This window comes from Cibotium barometz, chromosome 43 (genome assembly GCF_041138505.1).
Source record: "Cibotium barometz isolate CiBa-2024 chromosome 43, ASM4113850v1, whole genome shotgun sequence".
Lineage (NCBI taxonomy): Eukaryota > Viridiplantae > Streptophyta > Polypodiopsida > Cyatheales > Cibotiaceae > Cibotium > Cibotium barometz.
This window is the reverse complement of record NC_141088.1, coordinates 41,248,825-41,274,184: the sequence shown is the minus strand read 5'-3', so window position 1 is coordinate 41,274,184 and position 25,360 is coordinate 41,248,825. Positions and strand designations below refer to the sequence as shown.

The window sequence follows — 25,360 nt, the reverse complement described above, 5'->3', positions numbered from 1 at the left end:
CAAATCCTATGGGCTGCAGCCGCTGCACGTGACTTTGCAGGGCGCCAAAACGAGCAGCCAGGACTTGGAAGGCGTAAAGCTCCGTGTTATTCTGTGAAAGAACAAGCAGGCGCGCGCGCGCGCACGCGCGCAAACACAACACACACCGACACAGGGACTTGGCTTTGTTGTTAAAAACACTAGCATACTATAAAGAGATTTAGTGGGTGATTGTTGAACGTGAAAATCTTTGCATCGCTGTGAAAATCGTTTTATAGAGAGAGAGAGAGAGAGAGAGAGAGAGAATTTGTTATTACGCCATGGCTGCTGCCACATTTGCTACATTTGGCTTGGCGTTTGAGGTCTCTGATCGCCGCCCTTCTTGCAATGCCATTTCAAATCTCCTTTGTCCATGTCCATCCATGTCGTCAAAGGCCCGTCTTTTGAGCGTCTCACCTTGGAGAGAAGAGCCGCCCCCGTCTTCATTTTCATGCATTCGAGCTGGAGCTTCTCCTCCGAGTAAAGAGGAGTTGCAACAAAAGCACACCTCCAACCCTATGTTTTCCCAGATTCCAGGCTCGGATATCCCCACCTTTGTCACGAACACCACCAAAGTGACCGTTGTGGGTGTCGGCAACGTGGGCATGGCCTGTGCCCAGACATGCCTCACTGAACACCTCCTTGATGAGCTCGCCCTTGTAGACGTCCAGCCAGACAAGCTTAGAGGAGAGATGCTGGACCTCCAGCATGCCGCCGCTTTCCTACCCCGAGTCAAGATCGTCGCCGACACTGACTACCGCGTCACGGCGGGCTCCGACATCTGCATCATCACCGCTGGTGCACGGCAGCGAGAGGGCGAGACGCGGCTCTCCCTGCTCGACCGCAACGTCACCCTCTTCAGCAAGATCATCCCCGAAATTGTACGCCACAGCCCAGAAGCCATCCTGCTCATCGTCTCCAACCCGGTGGACATCCTCACATACATTTCATGGAAGCTCTCCAATCTGCCGCCCAACCGAGTCATCGGCACTGGCACCAACCTCGACTCTTCGCGCTTGCGCTTTCTCATCGCCGACAAGTTCGACGTGAATGCCCACAACATCCATGGTTACATGGTGGGCGAGCACGGGGACAGCTCCGTGCCGCTCTGGTCCAGCTTGACAGTGGCAAACGTCCCTGTGCTCAACCTTCATGACAAGAAGGGGGTGAGGTACACCAAAGAAACCCTAGAAGAGTTTCATCAAGCTGTTGTCGGCAGCGCCTACGAGGTGATCAACTTGAAGGGCTACACATCCTGGGCCATTGGCTACTCTGTTGCTAGCTTGGTGAAGAGCTTGCTCCGGGACCAGAGGCGAATACATCCAGTGTCGGTGCTTGCCAAGGGGTTTTATGGCGTTGAGCAAGACGTGTATCTGAGTTTGCCTGCGCAGCTTGGGCGGGCCGGTCTGTTGGGCGTGGCCGATCTGCCCATGGTGGATGACGAGATGCAGCAACTGCAGCAGTCTGCCAAGACCATTTGGGAGACGCAAAGCAAGCTTCAAATCTAGAAGAGGCCCTGGCTCCTGCCATTTTTTGCGACAAAAACAGTACACGCTCTACGTACGAAAATGTGTGCGCTTTACATATTGGCCAGTGTGCTTAGTGTAGAAGTCCGTGTATGAGGTTTCCGGCTTGCCGATTAACGTTGTAAAGATGGTGTGTGTAGTTTTCTTTTTTATTATCAATAATATATTTATATTAACTATTCAAAATCACCCCAAGAACACAACTATCAAACTCAAGTCATACATCACCCCCTAATGTTGACGATTTCTTACCTTTTCCATCACACACACTATTTAATAATTTTAACAAATTATAAGCAACCTTTTGAAAGACAAAATATAAGGTTTTTTTATTAGGGCTATAGAATCGGATGCGCATAAGCTAGCTGCCCAAAGGTGGAGGCTCAAAAGCCACAAAGATGTATTGCCAATTGAAAAGCATGCAGAGCTTATGGTTTATGTTGTCGAGAAAAGTCGCAATGTATTTCATTGCGGTTGAGGACTTGTCTTTGGACTTTTTTAAGTCTCAATGCGGGTTCTTACGATACATGGGTACTCCAAGAATGCCCATCAATGATGAGGGGGGAGAGAGAGAGAGAGAGAGAGAGAGAGAATATATATACATACATATATGTATATGTATATATATGTATATATATATATATATATATATATATATATATATATATACGTATATATATGTATATGTATATATATGTATATATGAATGTATGTATGTATATGTATATATATATATATATATACATTCATATATACATATATATATGTATATGTATATATGAATGTATGTATGTATATATTTTTGATTTATAACTTGTAATGTATATTTAAGTTTTAATGTTTTACTATTTAAATATTAGAATTTAGGAGATATGCAATGGGCAATGGACATGTGTAATGCAGTCTTGTTGAATTTTTAGCACTTATAGTACCACCACATGACACATCAAAATGACTAACATTTTGTCTCAATTCGTTTGACCAAGATCTCACAATAGACTTGTTGTTATACAAGACTCTCCTAGATCCACTAAGTGCACATGGTTGTTGCTTAATATTTAATGATTATTTGCTTCAGCCTTTATAGAATCCTTCACTTTGTAATTAGCATTAAACATGTCATCCCTACTTACTCACATGTAGGGGGGTTATAACATCTATAACCTTTCCGCTCAAGGGAATAAATAATGAACATACAATTTTTTTATTTTGGGATCAACTTACTTTTTACCTCATTTGGTACATGTACATAAGCAATGTACCCAAACATTTTCAAGCCTTGAAAAATTTGGTTTTATGTTAGTAGAATTTTTTTAAGGTATCAAGCTATAACGTTTTGTAGTGGAACCCAAAAATAATGAGGCATCTCTTTCTCTTTTGTCAATGTATGGGCAACTTTTGCAATATACACGTTTTTCTTTTTTGTATGTAAACTATCTATTTATCTTCTTTATTCTATATTCTCTCAAATATTCATTGAATTCATTGGAGAAATATTATCCTCCAGTATCTGACCTTAGGCATTTTATGTGCATGTCTTTGTCTTTCTTTACAATATCTTTGAAACTATAAAAGTGAGAAACACTTCATTTTTCTCTTTTACATCCACACTTTTGTAGTGTGGTTATCAATGAAAGATACATAGTAATGGTATCCTCTTTCATGAAGTGCACCCACACTTTTCTCTTTCATGAAACACACTCACACTTTTCTAGTGTGGTCATTAATGAAAGGTACATAATAATAATGACATTCTCTGATTGATGATATCTTTGTTGGTCTCAAATATCAAAATACATTATATCTATTTTTTTTACTTATATTCGTATACAAAACACCTTAAGGTCTTTGTTGGTCCCAAATAACAAAATATATTATATCTAAAGGTCTTTGACTTATTTGCTCATCATGCAAAAATACATGCTGTACTTGCTATTATCAAATTGGTAATAGAGGCAAGGGCATCCCTTTAATCTTTAATAAGTAATCTTGATACATAGCTTATGTCGTTGCACATTATACAGCTCTTACTTTAATATATCTTTTTGCCTTGGTACTTATTCTACATAGCTTTGTACCGAAGGTATCACATACGTCTTTAGGTGTGTCACTACATCCTGTATATGACCACCAATCATAGAATTGGACACACTAGTAGAGATACAATACATGAACTTATTGGCCCTCCTTAAAGGCATGTACTTATTGTGAAGAGTGGGATTTTCCTACAAAATCTCAGACTCCTCCTTGTCTCCTATAATAAACCCTTAATATCCTTTTCCCATCATGAGGAAGTTTGTCATCTTGAACTTCCATGCTTGTAATTGTATTTTCTAGCTTCTCGCTCATAATCTGGGATAGACTATCAAACAATGTTACCTATCATAACTTTCACCTGCACCAAACATGGTATTCTGTAGGCCAAATAGTACTTGCAATAACTTTTGTACTTATAAAAATCATATAATCTCTAATGTGTTTGAGAGATACATACACAATTACCAACGATACTGTAAACCTATTATGCAACCACTTTATGTGAACTAATCACATCAACATATATCTTCCCAAAATCTCTATAGACACTTGAAATCAACCACTTTAACAGCAATAGCTTGTGTGAAACATGCATAGAAACACTACATAGCTACAAATTCATTGTTGACACTCTCTACATAAAAACCTTGTAAGGCCAAAATAGGTTCCACTACACCTTTGCTTCACTGAAGAGGGCTCTTGAGCTATGATAGTGTCCCCTCCTATTGTGCCTACTACTACTATCCTTGAAAAAGCAGCTATCTGAAATCATGCGAGGGAGTGGGTGAGTTTGAGCTCCTTGCAAGCTTTCTTCTTCACACATACACACACACACAAAGAAATAGACAAGCACATAAGAGAGAGAGGGATGGCTAAATTTTCCACTATCTTCTTTACTTCTCTACAACCATAACATAAAAATAAGAGTACATACTATAAGGGAAAGTACTCCTTTTGTACTATTATCACAGTATACTATAAGGGAAAGTATTCCTTTTGTACTATTATCACAGTATACTATAAGGGAAAGTATTCCTTTTGCACTATTATCATAGCATACAATTTGTATCAGTTGAGGGGGGTCTTATTATGCATCATGCTAAGTACATTTAATAACTTCTTCAAAGATTTTAGTTTGAAGGTTGCAACTATGTTTCTACACCTATAGAAATCAGTTTTAGGTTTTCATTAGAGGAGGTTAGAGAACCACTTGATGCCTTTCTTTATTAGAAGGCTATAGGATGCTTAATTTACTTGTACAATACTTGATCAGATACTCAGTTTGGGGTTTCCTAGTTGACCACATTTATGCACAACCTCGGCACAAAGCATTGGCAAGCCATGAGATGCATCTTTTGTTATCTCAAAGGCACTAAGACATTGGGTCTCTTCTGTTGGCAGAGGCTCATCATCTTCCTTGCATGCTTTTATAGACATCGATTGAGTTGGTCCATCCTTCACACCAACTTTGAGAACTTGGCTACATAATCTTCCATAATTAAATCCTTCGGATTCATTCAACCCAACTTGTCCAGCATATGCATGGAGTTCTTCTCCTCCTGATAGCAAGCCAAGAAATCATCCCATAGAGCATCCATGATCCACACCGCCACCACACATACTCGGTGTTGATAATTCTCATCATGCTTGGACATGAACCCATTCGGTCGACCATCCAGTCGTGCAGGGAAATTGGATCCTAAGAGACCCACCCGGCCCTCCTGAGTTCATTTTGAAATCATGGTCACCAAAATGTTAATGGCACTAGATAGCCCATCAATAAAAAACATCATACTGGAACTGAAAGTAAATGAAAATAGAACACCATGACATAATAGATATCGATGGAACATAAAACATAAACAATGCAAAACTACTTATGTGTACGAATAGGTTGACTCTTTATTCATGTTTGGCTATCCTTAAATAGATGGATGCTAAGAGGTTACATTGCATGGATACCAAGAGTTACGGAACATTAATTATAGCGGTTTAGATCTACATTATTGGAAATTAGAATACAAAAATAGAGTAGTCGGGAATAGTTGGACTTTGGGGTCTGACTTGGGCATGATGAGCAGATAGTCAGAGAGTTCACACAATTGGATCCACCTCATAGTAGAACTCTTTGGTGTGGTAGGTGAGCTTGTGCTCTACCTTCTTGTCGGACTAGATGTAGTTGTGGATCACGTTGCTTAATGAGTTCACAGAGTGGCTCCACTCCTTGCTTGGTGAAGGTGGTGGGGTAGCTACCTTTCCAAGAGTTTGGCGACCTTGGTGGGTGTGAGGATCACAATATCTAAAGAGGTCTCTAAGGCCCCGACTGTAGTCGTCATCTCATGAGGATAGTGGAGGATGCAAAGGGCTAGAAGGTAGGGAGGATTCTAGAAAAAATTGGCAAGAGTTTGGCTAGTTGGAGAGGGAATAGTGGAAAATGAGAGGGAAGCCCTCCATTTTTATATTCTTACATACGTATACAGTGAGTACATACATTCGTAAACCATTCTTGGGAATGTGTATACGCAGAATGATATACGTGCATTCTCAACTCAAATATGCATGTTGAGATGTGAATGTGTATGCGTAGAATTTGGAAATGTGCGTGTGAAAATGAGAACCTATGTGTGGAGAAACTGGAAACTTGCATTTACAAAAACTAAAAATGCACCTGCACAAAAGCTGAACATGTTCATGTGCAAATGAGAACGTGCATGCACATCTTGCACAAGTTTTTCTTTTTTTTTTGTGGTGATGGAGTGCCTTAGTTAGTGGTATTCTAATCACTAGCAATCAAGGCGATGGACTCTACCATGGACCAAGTTCTCCATACATGGTGAGATGTACATAGAAGGCCACTGATGATTAGAGAATCATATAACATAAATAGTATTGGCTTCCAGACTCTCCTTCACAAGTCTCCATCTCTCTGCTTTCTTATGTTTCTACTTTCTTCTTTGTCCCTTCCCAATTGCTTTATTTGAATCTTTTTCCACTTTGTTTGATATTTTCCAGAAATGTTTTGATTGGCATGGCTATACCTATTTTGGCCCACTTAGTGATGCTTGAGAGGGAGGCTAGTTTGTGGTAGGGAAGTGGGTGGTGCATGGCTTTCAACTACATCATAGGCTATCAAGTTTAACGTGAAGGAATATCTTTTTCTAGAGGTATGTTTGGGAGATTGTCAAGGGGGCATGAATTGGTAAATTTTTACCTTACCCTTTGCTAGGGTTGCACCACCTAGGGTTTCCGTGTTATTAGTAGCCTTGGGTTGCCACCATCGCCATCTCTCCTTGGTGCTTTTTGTTGTCATTGAAGGAGTTGGGGGAATCGGTGGTGTGATCTTAGAGGGACCAAATGCTTTTGTTACCTTCATAATTCCCTTGGGCCACTGGGAGCATGTCAGGCACTTGTTAGGGTTGTCTTCTTTGATTGGTCGGTGTGGCTTGTGCTGCTTTAGGTAGCTAGAGTTGTTTTTGTCTTGTGTAGTATTCTTGGGCTTCTAATAACTCCCTTTTGATGAACCATGTTTTTGATCAAGGATTGGGTTTCAGTGTTTTGTCACGTGGTCCTGGAGTATGCTGGTCCTTCCTCTTGGGCACCCATATTTTTTGTTGATCTTCATAGTAACCTTGTGCTCAGAGCATTACTTTGGGTACCCACCATTTGTCACCATTATCATGGAAACATTGGTGTTGTTGTCTGATACAGGTGGTCCTCAATCTACAATGTTAAATATGCTAGCAGTAAGTTGGGTTAGCTTTTGGAGAGGCCATGTATGCTAGGAAGGGCGATGAAGGTTGATCTTTCTTAGGCGTGGCTTTTAATGGATCTTGCTCACTTTACCCTTGTAGTCAAGTATAGAAATCTTTTTAAGCAGCTTGACTAGGGTGTGGGGTACCTTTGGATGTTCGAGGGGTTAGAGCACATTTTTTATGGGAGAATGGTTTTACGGTGTCGAAGATTGACAAGAAATGGGCTTCTCATGTATCATTAGGATAGTTACCTAATTGCTAGTTGAAAGGTAGTAGTTCATGAGTCCCAGCCTATTTGGCATCAATTTGGCATCAATTGTACACTATCCATCCTCGTCTAAGAATCACATCTTCACGCATGGTGCCTGGACATGCATAACAAAAACCTTCCCTTCGAAGGGGTTATTTCCAATGTAAAAAACATAGCAGTAAAATGTTGAATGTGTCTACTCCTTCACCTTTCACTTTTATGGGTTTTGAATGTGTCTAGTCCTTTAACTCTTGATTTTATGGGTGTTAACAAATGGTTGTTAAAATGCACACCAAGTTGCATGGGTCATTATGTTATGGCTAGTCAACAATCATGTGCATCAGGTTTTGAATGTGTCTACTCCTTTAACTCATTTTGAAGAATGGTTGTTTTTTAGCGCACACCAAGTTGCGTGGGACATTGGGTTATGGCTAGCATTGTGTCAACGAGTGCAAGCTTATGTTCTAGGCCATTCCTTGTTGTGATCATGCCGAGCCAATCTAGCAAGATTCACCTCCCACCAGTCCTCCTCTTCTAAGTCAACAACTTTGGCCATGTTAATAGAAATGTGGCAATTGTGTAACTTTTCTTCCTTAGCCTTAGCTTCTCATCTCGTTGGGCCTTACATTTTACTACATCTTAATATATTTTCTCCTCTTTCTTTTGGTAAATGGTCTTCAAGAAATTTGTAATTAAAGGGACATAGTAGCATCATCTAAGTTTGCTATCATTAAAAAATCCTTGTATTTCCACATTGCCAAGTGTTTCAATGTATGCTGATCCTTACAAGGTGAGTTTGTAGACAAAGGAATATTCCAATCCTCATCCCATCCCTTTATACTTTAGCTTGTGCTTTTGGTTTCTTATGTTGTACATGAGAACCATGTCCTTGACTTCGATATGTTTGTCTTTAAACTTCTTATCAAACCATTCCTTGTGCCAACTTTTCAACTATCATTCCATATTATGCATGAAATCATAGAATTTGATTTTATTTAGCCTTGCATCTCCACTCCATAAATAGTTTGAATATAAGCCACACCTTGGGAGGTGAGCTCTACAACTCTAAGTGACCCTAGCTCTCAATATTTCAATTTATTTCTTTTAGAAGAACCGACTCCATACATAAGTACCAAGTCTCATTCCTATATCTCTTTTGTTTTCAGATTTTGGTCAAACCATGCACCTGATCTTCTCTATAGTCATCCCATGGAGAGAAACAACTCTAGTCTCAACAAGATTTTCCAACTCAATCAACCTCTTAGTTAGAGCATTCTCCCTAAGACTTTCTTACACTGCTATCGTCAAGATGGACACTAAATATTCCATAGGCATCACTTCCTCAATCTTGTAGGTGAGCCAAAAAGGAGTTTTACTTGTAGCCACCTTATAAGAAGTCCTATAGACCCACATTGCTGCTATTAACTTGTGCTCCCAATCGTTTTTACTTCTAGCTTCTACACTCTTGGTCAAGATACCAAAAAGGACTTAATTAGTACTTTTTGCCTATCCACACTATCTTGGGGATAGTACAGTGATCATTTTCAATGAACCACCAAAAATCTAGTCAATAGAGATGTTTAATGACCTCATTGATGAAATGGGAGCCCTTGTCGTTCACAGGTAATGATTTTCAGTGCACCAACAAAAATCTAGTTATAGTAGATGTTTAATGACCTCATTGATGAAATGGGGTGGTATTGTGATGATTTTCAATGCATCACCAAAAATCTAGTTAGTAGATGTTCAATGTCCTTATTGATGAAATGGAAGCCCATGTTACTATAACCAACTCAAGGGGACACCCGAATCTTGATATCACATGCTCATAAGAATTTGGAAATTGTACGAGTATATGCTTTCCATGTGGCTTTTTCTTCCACCCACTTAGTGAAATAGTTTGTGGTAACAATTATATATCGGGCTTGCATTTAACACATAACTAGGCTAATGGCTCCAATGAAGTATTCCCCATTTTTCAAAAGGGTTGTTGCACGATGATAAAAAATAAAGGTATCATATTTTATCCATGAAGAATGTTAAAGCGTTGACATATTCATCAAAATGTTTGATGAATTCCATAGCATCACCAAACATAGTTGGCCCCACTACCATAACCCCACTTGTTAGATATTTCAAGGAGTTACTTCATCCACAAAATGTTAAAGCGTTGACATATTCATCAAAATGTTTGATGAATTCCATAGCATCACCAAACATAGTTGGCCCCACTACCATAACCCCACTTGTTGGATATTTCAAGCAGTTACTTCATCCACAAAATGTCCACCAATGATCCCACTATGAGCCTCTTCTAGAATGGTCAAGAACTCATCCTCCCTGACACACCATCTAAGCACATGATGTTTTGCTCTAGCTTATATAGTTGACCTACCATCAAACTAATATGGTGATGCCAACTTAATAAGTCATTGCATCTTATCCTTTTCTAATAGCTTGTCCTATGGGAATCCATAGGCAAGATATTTGGAGATCTCTTCAATCCATTCTCATACACACAGATCTAATTTGAATAGCACAACTTTTGGTAGTTCATCATTAACACCAGTGGGGCGTGTTCTCTATTAGGTATCATTCACATGTGATTTGTCAATACATGTTGTGAACATTTTCTACTATGATAGTAAAGTTAAATTCCATTCAATAGCAGCAACAACCAATGTGGGTAATTCACCCAAATTATGCAGGGTTTGTTGATAAGATATAGCAAAGCTTAATTATCCATAAAGAAGACAAACTTATTAGCCAATAGATAGTGTCCATACTTTTTAACTACATATATACCAAGGATAATCCTTCCCTTTGCATTATGGTGTAGCTCATCTCAGATTTATTGAGTTGTCCACTCATAATGTGGACTTGTTAGCATATTAGATAGTATATTTTATTCTCACTTGGTCGTGCTAAAACACAATCGACACCTTTTGAACACTTTTCAGGAAAGCTAAATGCTCCATGCATTGTGAATGCACACACATCATCAATGAACATTTCCAACCACTTTTGTAAGTAGTCCTTGAAACTGTGCTTATTAACCTCTAAAATGTTACCGTAGTATTGGGGGTAAAAGGCATGAAATTATATGCAAAGGTCCCCCAAGTGGTGGTGAAAGTTGTTTTGAATTAGTCTTCCAGGACAATGGACACCTGGTTGTATCCTAAGAAGCCATCTAGGAAATTATAAACCCCTACCCCAGCCACTCTCTCCAAAACATGCTCTATGCATGGCAATGGGTAGTGATCCCTATATGGGTAGCCACATTTACTTGCTTTAAATCAACACACGAAGCTTCCTATTCTTCTTGGGTACAATCACAGTTGGTGATACCTAATCAATGTGCTCAATCTCATAAATGAAATCTGTGTAACACATTGAATTTTTCAATTTCCTCCTTTATAACTTTTTAAAAGTATTTTGGATTCATTTGGTAATGACGTTGCTTGACTAGCCTTAAGCCTTTCATGATGATAGGGATGGTGTGCTGAACCAGTTTTGGTGGCATGCCCTTCATGTCTTCCAAGTGAAGCAATCCTTAAACTTTTTTTAAAAGAGTAATAAATTCCTCTTTCTCCTATGAAGTTAGATCCATGGAATAAAAACTAGCTTGGGATCTTCACCCGAGGCTCTATAATATCTACCTCTCCATAGGTCTATCATATGAGACTCCTATTTGTTCACCCTTTGAGCATTGTGCACTTAGGTTAACTACTTTCCTTTCATCAGTATCACAAGTGTTGAAACGATTGGGAACCTTTCAGAATAAGTTTGTCTCCTTGTCAATCTCCTCCTTTTTTATCAGAGCCTTTTTTGCTTCATGTTCAGCTTCATCCAATGCTTTATTTCTTTTTCTTCTCCCCAATCTTGTGAGATTGGGGGTTTCTTGGCTCACTTTTAGTTCTTAAGGAGCTTGTAGCATTATCCGGCTTAGAGAGCTCCCCATAAATAGTCGTGGCCTTGATGTATCTTAGCACACCACCATGGAGTATTGGGGCTTCTTCTAAGCATATCACCTGTGGCTAGCACAATAACGGTTCTTATTCAAACATCTTTGAAACTTCAACCTTGCAGCTAAATCCAAAGCTTCTTTCCTATAATCAGGTTCATACTCTTGCTCTTCTAAAGAGCTTTTCCATGAATCATCCATCATAGATGGCTTCATCATACATATTGTGGGTGAATTTCATTTCATCCTCCCAATCTGGTTCCACAAAATTTGTTCCAGACTTCCCCACGACATCAATTGTGGATGGTAAAATGCACTCAATTTTCACAAAAAATGATCATTTGGAAGCGGGCATACATGATGTCCTTTCTTCTTGTGATTCTTATGGTTGTTCGTAGGTTACACATAATTTCTTTGGTTCTAGAATAATTTCCAGATAATCCTCCATCCATCAGGTGAGTCTTCCACATTTGCATATCTTTCAGATGAGTCCCCCATGTTTGCATGTCTACCTTAAGGATTTGTGAGTTCTTTCATAGATAAATGTGATCCGTGGTGGCCAAGTCATGAACCATCTTAGCACTCCTCATAAAGGGTCTACCATCGGATGAGTCCTTTATGTTCGCATGTCTATCTTAAGGATTTTTGAGTTCTTTCATAAATTAATATGATCCGCGGCCAAGTTGTGAACCATCTTAGCACTCCTCACATAAAGGGTCTACCAAGAAGCACATCATACGAATCTACATGCCCACTAAAGTTCATGACCGCAAGCATATGGCAATAGCAAAATGAGAAGACATTCATATTTAGGTTTTGCAAAATTGCCATAGGCCATGCATGACATGGTACCATGTTTGCTTTAAGGCTAGTTTTCCCCATTTTTCCAATGTTGATTTTTGTGACGATGCTTACTCTAGTTCCACCATCAATGCAAGATGTAGCATGCTATGCACTTGACTAGACAATGATGGAAGACAAACAATTATACTTACATACCAAGCTCTTACAAAGATATAAATATAGCTCCAAAACCATAGATGATACTTTTTTGATTTATTCATATTTGTGCCAAAACATGCTCTTCTTAGGAATCATACTCAAAATTCCTCTCTCTCAAAATCCTCCTCTTTCTCATCCACCTCATAAGTCCCTCTTTTAGTTACATTCAAACTTTTTATATCAAATGTTTCCTCACTCTATCCACCATTGACAGAAGACATTGTTACAACAATAAGATAGTCATGTTCATGAGATGATTGAAGTGAATTCGTTAGAATTCCCTCTGGTAGGGTGAGATAAGGAATACTTATTTCCATAGAGGAAATCCATTAGAATTCCCTCTACCCACCAACACCTAGCACATCTAGTGTGGACACTCTATTAGGTGTGAAACTTTTTCTTCATTAGTCAATCACAAACCATTTCTGGAGGCTACGGAAAGGCAAGAGACTTGCTTCTTAGCCAAACTCTCATTTTTATCTTAGGTTAGCAGCTTCTGATAGTTAGTTGCTTCATGCTTGGCTTTGATAACCTTCACTGGAATGTAAGGCTTAACAGCTTTTGATACTCGACTACCTTCTGCAAGAAAGGCCTCATGTGAGGACGCTTAGTGGATTGTATGATTTTGTTGGCATATGTCATCGTCCGGTCAAGACCCAACCCTTAGTGGTTAGAAACCACCTAGTCATTTCTCTAAAGCAACAACTATATCACTACTATGCCCAATGTGATAGGATGCAAATTGCAATCATGCCCAATCTCCACTCTAGGAGAAGGCTAGTGTTGGGTATATAAGAGAAGAAAAAGGACATGCAAGATGTATTATGATATACACTTGACTAGACAAGGACATGCAAGATGCAGTACGCTATGCACTTGACTAGACAAGGACATGTAAGAGGCAATATGCTATGCACTTGACTAACAACGATAAAAGGAAAACAATCATACTCACACACCGAGATCTTACAAAGAGATAAAAATATAAATACAACTCCAAAACCATAGATGATAATTTCCTTGCTTTATTAATATCTTTGCCAAAATATGCTCTTCTCTCATAAATCATACTTAGAAGTCCTCTCTCTCAAAAGCCTCTTCTCTTTATCATCCACCTCATAAGTCCCTCTCTTAGTCACATTCAAACTTTTTATATCAGAAGTGTCCTCACTCTCTCTTTTGGGTTCTACCCATTGAGGGCAAAAGTTGTTACAATAACAAGATAGTCACGTTCATGACTGAAGTGAATGCATTAGAATCCCCTTTGGCGGTGACGCCACAGAGGAAATCCGTTAGAATTCCCTCTCGCAGTGTGAGATAAGGAATGCTCACCATTCCATAAAGGGAAATCCATTAGAATTCCCTCTAACAATGTGAGCTAAAGACTACTCATTACCCACCATCACCTAGCACATCCGGTGTGGACACTCCATTAGTAAAGAACCTTTTTCTTCATTGGTCACGAACCATTTTTTGAGGATACAAAAAGATGGGATACTTGCTTCTTAGCCAAACTCTCAATTTTGTCCTAGGTTAGCAGCTTTTGATAGTCAGCCGGTTGATAATATTTACTTCTTAGCCAAAATCTCACTTTTTTCCTAAGCTCACAACTTTTGTCCTACGGAAAGGTGGGATGCATGCTTCTTAGCCAAACTCTCATGCTTGGATTTGGCAACTTTCATTGCCCTATGATTTAAGGCTTAGAAGCTACTGATACTCGACTACCTCGTGCTTGGCTTTTGCAACTCTCTTCCTTCTTGAATGACTTCCGAATTCCTATCTTGACTTATTCATGGTCTGTCCCATTCTTTCTTATCTGGATCCTATTGCGACAAAATTGATGTGCATTCTTGATGCATATCATGGAAAGAAAATTGAGTAGTAGTACTCTTGGAAACAAAATTGGTATATGTTCTTGATGCATACCTTGGATCGTATGCTGATTGGGGCATGCCCAAGCCCTATTCTTTCCTCTAGCCTTCTATGTTCCATATATCAATGGTCTTAGTGCGTGGAAACCTTAGCCTTGCTGCATTCAAGACTGTGATGGTGGCCACCCAAGTTACAAAAGCATGCAGTTCAGTGAGCTCAGGTTGGATGGCATCATCATCATAAACATGTAATTCTTGCTTTTCAATATTTCCTCTCTGCCTTATGCTCCATGCCCATCCATATACAATAGTTTACCCATCTCTTGCTACCCTTTTTCTTCCCTTGTTATTGGTTTGGCCCATTGGCAAGGGGCGCTGTAATGCTCCTTGCATTATAAGCTTGAGGGCTTGTATGACTAGTAGTTTGATTCTCCACCCAACCATATCCCAAATAGTCCCTAACTCATGGTTATATAGACCTACATGGTGCATGACCTTCCAACTATAGCCCCTTGACTTTTCAATGACTAGACATTGCCTTTTCCTTATCCAATGCCTCTTTAACTACCCCTAGAAGGGGGAACCTACTTCTATATCCCTTGGGCTTCCACTGTGCACCATCTAGTTTCCTTTTTACTTTAACTTTAATGCCTATTAACCATTGCTTAGGTATTTCCTATTTGAGATCCCCTGAACCTTATTTATATACAACCTTCTACATGTAAATAATCTTTCCTAGTTTTACCTTGGTGTTTTATGTCAGTCTCAACATTTCCTCCCCCTTGAAAGAAAAGTTTTTGTCCTCAAAAACAAACTCAGAAAACCTTTTCTTTAGTGTAGCCACTCTTTCCCAAGTTGATCCTTCTTCTGGTCTATCTTTTCACTTTACTAAACATTATTTAAACACATTATTGCTTCTTTTCTAGTGATGTTATCATTATTTCCCATCTTGCATTTCAGTTTATCAACATGAATCACAGGACATACTCTAGATCCTTAAGGGGTAAAGCTACCTTAAAAGCTACACTTTTAACTTTTTTAAGTATTGTATAAGGACCACAATACCTTGGACTTAACTTTGGAACTTTTCCACTTTTTAGTGTTTTTGAATTTTCTAAAAACTTTACATAAATTAAATCACCTTCCTCAAAATTAATTGGTCTGCTTTTACGTTTCTCATAACTCATAGAATGCTCCGGTGTGCTCTAGGTTTAAATCCATACATTAGCATGAATGGACTAAAATCGGCAGCAGAATGTTTAGCACTATTATAAGCAAATTCAAATAATGGAAGATACTCATCTTAATTGTTTTGCTTATGATTAACATATGCTCAAAGCATATCTTCTAGAACTTGATTAACCATTTCTATGTGTCCATCACTTTGTGGATGTTCAAATGTACTCATGCTAAGTTTGGTGTCCAACTTTTTGAACAGTTCTTTCCAAAAATGGCTTGTAAACTCTGTATCTTGGTCACTTACTATAATTGCTTGTAATCCCTACAATCTGTATAGATGATGGATAAAAATTCTAGCCAATTATGGTGTTTATACTCTCACAAATATTTTCTTCCTTGGGTACACAAATGTGACCTTTATATAACAAATATCTTTCCAACAATCTTTTTTCACTTATTGACCCTTCTTTAAGTGATTCCTTTGAACCACTAACTTTTTTAAGTGATACCGTTTTATCACTAAATTTTTTGTACTCTCTGTTTGAGAGTTATCTTTTTTAATTGAGTAATTCAAAACTACTTGATAGTTAGGGTCATTAGAACATTTTCCTTTTAAGTGAGCCAGAAATTTACTTTCTAGTTGAGTAAAACTCAACACATTTATCATTGATTCTCGACTTAGAGCATATGCCAAGACATTAAATTTTCCTTTTATATATCTAATTTGAAAATCAAACTCTTGTAGGATTTCAGCCCATCTAGCCTTCCTGCCTTTTAACTCCCTTGATTACTTAACCATTTAAGACTTTCATGGTCAGGAAATACTTCAAAATTGGCAGCATACAAATAATGACGCCTCTTTTTAACAGTATGCTCGATTTCAAATAGTTATTTTTCACTAGTTGAATAGTTACTTTGAGCTTTGTCTAATTTTTTACTTTCAAATGCAAATGGCCTTCCCTTTTGCAATAATACTACTCCTACATCAAAATTACTAGCATCCATTTCCAATACAAATGGTTCATTTGGATTAACTATTTGCAAAATAGGAGCAATAGCTATTGCTTTTTTCAAATTTTCAAAACTAGTTTGTTAATCACGAGTCCAACTAAATTGTTTTCCTTTTCCTTTAAGTTGATTTGTCATTGGAATAGCTATCTTAGCATAATTCCTTATAAACTTTCAATAGAACCCTGCAAGTCCTAAAAAGGTTTGTAACTCATCTATATTAGATGGGGGCTTCTATCTCACTATAGCTTCAGCTTTAGCAGGATCCATACAAATCCCTTCCTCTCAGACACTATGTGTCCAAGATATTGCACTTCATTTTTTAAGAAATCATATTTAGACTTTTTAGCAAATAACTTATTTTCCTCCATAATTGAAGTACTTTCCTAGTGCTTTCAATATTTTCTTATTTGTTTTGACTAAAGACTATATATCATTAATAAAAATCACCAAAAATTAACCCTAAATAAGGATGAAGTATAGTGTTCATCATGGTCATAAAAGTAGCGAGAGCATTAGTTGGACCAAAAGGTATAACTAAAAACTCATAGTGCCCAAAAGATGTCCTAAATATTGTTTTTGGCACATCTTCAATTCTAATTCTTACTTGATGATATCCAGACCTTAAACATATCTTATTAAAATATTTAACACCTTTAAGTTGATCAAACAACTCATCTATCCTAGGAATAGGAAATTTAATTTTTATTGTGACTGCATTCAATGCACGATAATCTATGCACAAGGGCATATATCCATCTTTTTCCTTCACTAATAATATTACTGAAGCCCAGAGAGACTTACTTGGTCTAATTTATAACCTTGTTCTAAATATTCAACCAACTATTTTTTGACTTCTGGTCTTTTAAAAAAACTTACTCTATAAGGTGGCTTACTAATGGACTTTGAATCTATTAAAACTTCTATGGGGGGATGATTTATCACTCTATCCGGAGGTAAACCTTTTGGCAATGCTTTTGAAAAAACATCTTTAAGCTATTCTAATAAATTGTTTAGAAGAATTAACTACTTCACAAATACTTGAATCAAGCTTTTTACAATGGTTTTTAAGTTGAGGCATTGCATAACAGAAAAAGAAATGTTCTATTTCATTATCTTGATGAAGCTTTTGGAGCTTCATATTACATATCAAAGGAGAAGATGGTACATTGTGCTCTCCTTGCAATGTAATAAAATTTCCTTTATTATGCTCAAATCTTAGTGTATTATGAAAATAGCTTCTCAAAAGTGTTTCCCCCCAGTAAAAATAACTATTCTCTCCCAAGAATTACATCTATGGTTGACAGAAACATCACTTGAAAATCCAAAAGTGCTTCATACTCTTGAATTTATATCCCAACTTAGTTTACCACAATATCCCACTCATCTTGGCTAATGATACTATATACTTATGAGAACTTGGGACTTGCGGTAACTTAAGTTTCTTAACCAAGTACTTGTAATTTAAAAAGTTATGTGTGGTCGTATTATCTATGAGGATTCTAACTTTTTAATCTTTAATATTTCCATGCACTCAAACCAAATCATGTGGTCCAAATGATGGTTCCCACATAGATTTTACAACCATACAACAATGTTTTTTTTTTCAGAATGACAAACCTCGACCAATTTATATTTAGGAGAATCCTTAAGTCTTAACACTTGAATAGTGTGCACCTTTAGGTTTATCATCACCATTCCCAGTAAGTTCTTGTCCTTGTTGGGACTTAGGACAATGATAATGCTTTTTATCTTGTCGGCTCAAGACAAGAGAAACAAAGTTTTTCTTTAACCAATCTTTTGGTGGGCCTAATGAAGAAAGGGGATGCAAGGATTTGGTACAGAGCTTATGAGGAGTCATTAAAGGATTTCTGAGCCATGCATTCCAATGACTGAGGATGGATTGAAGACTACACTTTTGAACAGGTTTAAGAAGATGGAGGACCCAGACAGAGTTTGGCATGAAGTGTAGGGGTTGATACAGGGCGAATTGGAGCCAATTGATGATTATGTGAAGAAATTCTCTTTGCTGTGGGAGACCTTGTGCAGGGCTTTGGGAGATGATCAAGTACCTCCAGACATGATGAAGAAGGATCGTTTTATTGCAGGATTGAAGGGAGGCATTCACTGGAAGGTGGAATTAAAGAAGCCCAGGTCTTATGAGGATGCGGTGGAGATAGCCAAATCAAAGGATTGAAAATTGCAACGGATGAACCAACTGGGGATGGTTCCAGTGGCAGTAGGGCCTGAAATGAGAAGGGTAGAAGCGGTACCGATGAGAACCGTGCTGGAAAGAGTGCAACCGACAGAAGCTCAGGTGAATAATGCCATACCACAGGAGGCACCCATAGCTGTTACAGCTTCTGATAAAGGGCTTAAACACGACATGAGGCAAATGGTGGATTGTATGAAGAATCTGAGCTTGAAGATGATGGGAGAACACAGGTGGTGGACGTGGCCAAGGCAGAGGATATAATTAGGAAGGGATTGAAGGTCAGACAAGGTATGGAAGTGGCCGTGGTTCTGGCAGGGGTAGACGGTTTATTCCTACATGCTAGAATTGTGGTGAACTTGGACATCTAAGTACAGACTGTGATAAGCCTCAACAAATGGGGGGTGATATGTATCCCTTACCCTCTTAGATTCCCAATAGGACAAATGATTATGGAATTGAAATTAAAGGTGAAGCAGGGACCAGTGGGTTGACAAATGAGGAGAAAGGTGATACTAAGGTGATAGATGTGGTCACCCTTGAGAAGACAAAGGAAATAGAAGCTGATGTGATGCCTTTGGGGAAATTGATGCCACAGGAAAGGGAAAGCAGGGATGCTGCAGGGCCTAGCAAGAAGAAAGGTAAAGTGAAGGAAGGAGGGGATGTGAAGGTCATGCAGAAGTCTCGCAGGAAGTTTCAGGTGACTGATGATTTTCCACTGGGGGGTTGGACAGGAAAGCTACAATTTGCAGGAGGACATGGCTGGAAGGAAAGCTAATATTACTTTTGGACAATTGATAGAGTTAGCTCCCAACTTGAAGCGTCAGTGGAAAAGACTTGTGAACCCGAGAGAGAAGGAGCCTGCCAAAGGGATAGTGACTGTTTTATCTGTTCAGGAGTTGCCTGACATATGTCCTGAAATATGTCCTGTGGTGAATGTATGGTATAAAGGGAAGAATCTGGGAGAAGCACACATAGATGGTGGAGCATAAATTTGTGTAATCACATTAGCAACTATTGAGAGGCTTGGTCTTAATATTACTGAAGCATCTGGTTTTCATATTCGGTTGGTGGCCAATCACCAGAAGGTCAAATGCTTAGGTATGATCAAAGAGTTAGAACTGCAGGCTTTTGATGTAAAGATGCTTGTGGATTGTCATGTTATGCCTGCAGGAATGGGTCCCCATCATTTTAGGAAGACCATGGCTGAGAGCGGTGAAGGTTGTTCAAGATTGGAGGAAAGGAGTCATTACTCTGTATGACAGGAGAGGGGATAAAAAGCAGTTTAATATGGATAATCAGAAGCTTGTTCGTGATGAAAGGGAAAGTGAAGCTTGTTCCTGATGAAAGGGAAAGTGAAGCTGATTCGAGTGTTGATGATATGACTAGTAGCACCACTACTAGTGAGGGAACAGATGACACTTCCAGTGAGGAGGATGCGGACATGGATGCCCTGGTTATTGATGAGGAAGTGCTTGGTGATGAGGTTGCTCGACAAGAAGAGGCCATACAGGAAGAATGCGAGGAGGTACAAGTGAATCATGAGCAAAGGTACGCATGTGATGTGAAAGAGTTTGCTTTTAAGCCTTTGGATAATGAACCCATGTGGGATGAGTGGGATATAGAAAGTCTGCAGGATGATGAACCTGAGTTGGAGTTGGATGATCAGATGTGCATTAATGTCAAGAAAGCCATGACCAGAATTGATGCTATGAAGGAGGAGCAACACCGGCAGACTATGAATGAGGTTGATGCTATAGATGAGATTATGGATGCTGTGATAGATGAATTTCTTATTGGCCTTGATAAAGATGAGCATACAGGAACTGAGGTGGATGCTTTGGCAATGGTACCTGTTGAAGAGGAGTTTGTTTTGCCTGTGGTGGCTCACTTTGATGGTGATGCTTCTTATGTTGATGGACAAGAAAGTGCTATGGCACAACACGCTTTTCTAGATGAAGCTTTCATCAGTTTTTACCCTCAGCAGGAATTGCTTCACTGGTTCTCTAGTATTGGTGTTGACCATATCAGTGATTTTGGGCTTGAGATGAGGCAGGATGGTGTGTATGTCAGAAGCTTTGTTTCGAGAAGTTCTGATGTACCGTTGTGGGAAGTGGGATGGCAAGCCATGCCTTGGGAAGATGACAATGTTTCTTTAATCACATGGAATAGAGATGTGTTGGTTACACTGTATGATGCTCAAAGGATTGACGGAGGGAAATGTGGTCATATGCTTTCTGCTCATCATAAATGATTCAGCAGGCTAGGGGTTGGGCAAAGTATGTCAGGTAAAAATCTGAGAAGTGTTTTGGATCTGTGTACATATGGTGTGCATGGTTTACGAATGAACTTTGCCCTGAATGCCTTGGCAAATGTACAGAGCGGGTGGTTTTGCAGTGAGCTGGTATGCATGTTTTTTTTTTTGGAGCAGATGCTAGAGATTTGGAAGTTTTATTGCAACAGTATGGCGTGTGGGTGGTGGCCAAGGTGGTGGCCAAATGCAGGGCACCGATGGCAACTATCATGTTTGGTAAGTTATGATGCGGCCAGTTTTTGTGTGGGGCTCTCGCATTGTTTTGGAAGGTCGTGGGCGCGACGTGTTAACCTGAAGTACAAGGAAAGGAGGAGCTATTGTAGTGTGGTGGCCATCATTGAGTTTTAAAAATAAATAAAAAATATAATATAAGTGGCCAATAATATTGGAGCCACATGGAGGCTTAGTATGGCTGCCACCGTGATCATCTAGAAGCTGGTGAGAAGCGAAAGGTGGCGCCTTGCTGGAGTTGGCCAAAAGATAAAGGAGACCGCCTCGTTGATATGGGCCCCCTCGGGTTCTGCAGACAGGCAAAGGTGTGTGAAGTAGTGTTGCTGCCTTGTGGTGCTGGAGGTCGCTGGCGGGTGAGTGTGCAGGCGAAGACAGAGGAGCTGAAGCGGGAAGAGGTGGCCGCTTTGACAGAGGGGGGGCCTCTGGTCTGCACAGACGCAAAGGTCTCAAAGGGTGGCGGCCTCGTTGAAGGGCTGGTGTTGGGTTGGTGATACAGAGATGGCTGAGCGCTTGTGCAGACAGACGTGGGGGTGTAGATAAAGAGACGGCCTTGCTGAGTACGTAGGCACAAGGGCAGAGGTTGGCGAGTTTGGGGCTGCTGGAGCGGCTGGGAGACGCCAAACACAACGTGTAGAGGGGCTCTAGAGTGCAGCTGTGCAGACTCTCGTGTGGGCGACTGACGAGTGGTAGCCGCCGTGTGGGAGATAACGAAGAGCTGCAGTGCTCGGGTGGAGTTGCTGCCTTGTGAAATGGAGATCTCTGGTGAGCCTGGCTGAAGTGCAGCCGCCCGCAAGTGTAGAGGGATATATCCACCTTGTGAACAATGAGAGGGAGCTGGGTGCACAGCTATAGACAGTGAAGAAGGGAAGGCTAGGAGCTGCCTTGGTACGAAGGACTGGTGGTGGTTAGTTAAGGAAGGCTGGCTGCTGTGCAGGCAAAGAGACGGGCTGGTGTGGGCCACGTGGGTGATGAGCCTTGGGCGTTTTGTGTTGGCTGCAGCAGTAGAGGCGCTGATGTGTGGGCTGGAGACAGGTGGGACTCGCCTACGACACTTGACAGGTAGCAGCTGAACAAAGAGTAGCCGGGCTACAGGGGAAGTGAAGAAGGGTTGCTGGTGGGGCGCCCTCTGGAGAGTGCAGAGACCGGGAGACAGAGGCTTGGTTGTCAGACGCAAGGGTGAATTCCCTTGGCAGTAAATCCTGGCCAGAGTCTTGGTTTTTGGTGTAATTGCTGAGTTGGTTTGTAATCTGGATGGTGCTGTGCGTTTGCTGAATGATCATGTGTCTATCGTGGTTTTGAGCTGTCTTTCTGGTGTGGGTGGGTGGTGAATTGTGAGAAGTGTTCCAGCCGGTGGCTGGTGGTGCCTCCGTTGTGTTGTTATTTTCCAAGTTTGGGAGGTGAAGGGCTATAGAGGCAGTGGTCTTTTTTTTCTTTTTTTCACCTACCATTCTTCTGGTGCCCCCACTGAGGATAGCTCAGGGATTTCTCTTACGAGGGTGTATGCCCCAGAGTAGGAGATTGAAGGAAGGTGTTTCCAGGTTTTTTCTTGGGATTTGAAGTGAAGTTTGGGGATCAAAATGATGTCGTATCCAGAGTTTTTTGGTAGGCCTAATGAAGATGTGGCAGATTTTCTGGAAAGGATGGAGGTTGCATGCATAAGCAATCACATCAATGAGCCAGCACAGGTATTGCGGCTGCTTGCTAAAAGTAGGTTTTACTTATCCAATTGACATAGCCAATTAGGTATCTCCAATTGTTATAGTTCCCAAAAAGAATGGTAATGGATTGAAGACTGCACTTTTGAACAGGTTTAAGAAGATGGAGGATCCAGACAGAGTTTGACATGAAGTGTAGGGGTTGATACAGGGCGAATTGGAGCCAATTGATGATTATGTGAAGAAATTCTCTTTGCTGTGGGAGACCTTGTGCAAGGCTTTGGGAGATGATCAAGTACCTCCAGACATGATGAAGAAGGATCGTTTTATTGCAGGATTAAAGGGAGGCATTCGCTGGAAGGTGGAATTAAAGAAGCCCAGGTCTTATGAGGATGCGGTGGAGATAGCCAAATCAAAGGATTGGAAATTGCAACGGATGAACCAACTGGGGATGGTTCCAGTGGTGGCAGTAGGGCCTGAAATGAGAAGGGTAGAAGCGGTACCGATGAGAACCATGCTGGAAAGAGTGCAACCGACAGAAGCTCAGGTGAATAATGCCATACCACAGGGGGCACCCATAGCTGTTACAGCTTTTGATAAAGGGCTTAAACAGGACATGAGGCAAATGGTGGATTGTATGAAGAATCTGAGCTTGAAGATGATGGGAGAACACAGGTGGTGGACGTGGCCAAGGCAGAGGATATAATTAGGAAGGGATTGAAGGTCAGACAAGGTATGGAAGTGGCCGTGGTTCTGGCAGGGGTAGACGGTTTATTCCTACATGCTGGAATTGTGGTGAACTTGGACATCTAAGTACAGACTGTGATAAGCCTCAGCGAATGGGGGGTGATATGTATCCCTTATCCTCTCAGATTCCCAATAGGGCAAATGATTATGGAATTGAAATTAAAGGTGAAGCAGGGACCAGTGGGTTGACGAATGAGGAGAAAGGTAAAACTAAGGTGATAGATGTGGTCACCCTTGAGAAGACAAAGGAAACACAAGCTGATATGATGCCTTTGGGGAAACGGATGCCACAGGAAAGGGAAAGCAGGGATGTTGCATGGCCTAGCAAGAAGAAAGGTAAAGTGAAGGAAGGAGGGGATGTGAAGGTCAAGAGAGGAAGTCTCGCACGAAGTTTCAGGTGACTGATTTTCCACTGGGGGTTGGACAGGAAAGCTACAATTTGCAGGAGGACATGGCTGGAAAGAAAGCTAATATTACTTTTGGACAATTGATAGAGTTAGCTCCCAACTTGAAGCGTTAGTGGAAAAGACTTGTGAACCCGAGAGAAGGAGCCTGCCAAAGGGATAGTGACTGTTTTATCTGTTCAGGAGTTGCGTGGTGAATGTATGGTACAAAGGGAAGAATCTGGGAGAAGCATACATAGATGGTGGAGCACAAATTTGTGTAATCACATTAGCAGCTGTGGAGAGGCTTGGTCTTAATATTACTGAAGCGTCTGGTTTCCGTATTCGGTTGGTGGCCAATCACCAGAAGGTCAAATGCTTAGGTATGATCAAAGAGTTAGAACTGTAGGCTTTTGATGTAAAGGTGCTAGTGGATTGTCATGTTATGCCTGCAGGAATGGGTGCATTCCCCATCATTTTGGGAAGACCATGGCTGAGAGCGGTGAAGACTGTTCAAGATTGGAGGAAAGGAGTCATTACTCTGTATGACAGGAGAGGGGATAAAAAGCAGTTTAATATGGATAATCAGAAGCCTGTTCGTGATGAAAGGAAAATTGAAGCTGATTTGAGTGTTGATGATACGACTAGTAGCACCACTAGTGAGGGAACAGATGACACTTCATCTAGTGAGAAGGATGCAGATATGGATGCCCTGGTTATTGATGAGGAAGTGCTTGGTGATGAGGTTGCCCGACAAGAAGAGGCCATACAGGAAGAATGCGAGGAGGTACAAGTGAATCATGAGCAAAGGTATGCATGTGATGTGAAAGAGTTTGCTTTTAAGCCTTTGGATAATGCACCTATGTGGGATGAGTGGGATATAGAAAGGCTGTAGGATGATGAACCTGAGTTGGAGTTGGATGATCAGATGTGCATTAATGTCAAGAAAGCCATGACCAAAATTGATGCTATGAAGGAGGAGCAACACCGGCAGACTATGAATGAGGTTGATGCTATAGATGAGATTATGGATGCTGTGATAGATGAATTTCTTATTGGCTTTGATAAAGATGAGCATACAGGAACTGAGGTGGATGCTTTGGCAATGGTACCTGTTGAAGAGGAGTTTGTTTTGCCTGTGGTGGCTCGCTTTGATGGTGATGCTTCTTATGTTGATGGACAAGAAAGTTCTATGGCACAACACGCTTTTC

At 40.3% G+C, this 25,360-nt stretch overlaps 1 protein-coding gene across 1 annotated transcript; it reads left to right on the top strand.

Moving 5' to 3' along the window:
- Positions 1-236: 236 nt before the first annotated feature.
- Positions 237-1,730, top strand: LOC147613921 (L-lactate dehydrogenase B-like). The gene has a single exon (XM_086781258.1). It carries the CDS (start codon positions 300-302, stop codon positions 1,524-1,526), a length of 1,227 nt encoding a protein of 408 aa, XP_086637384.1. The 5' UTR covers positions 237-299; the 3' UTR covers positions 1,527-1,730.
- The last annotated feature ends 23,630 nt before the right edge of the window (positions 1,731-25,360 follow it).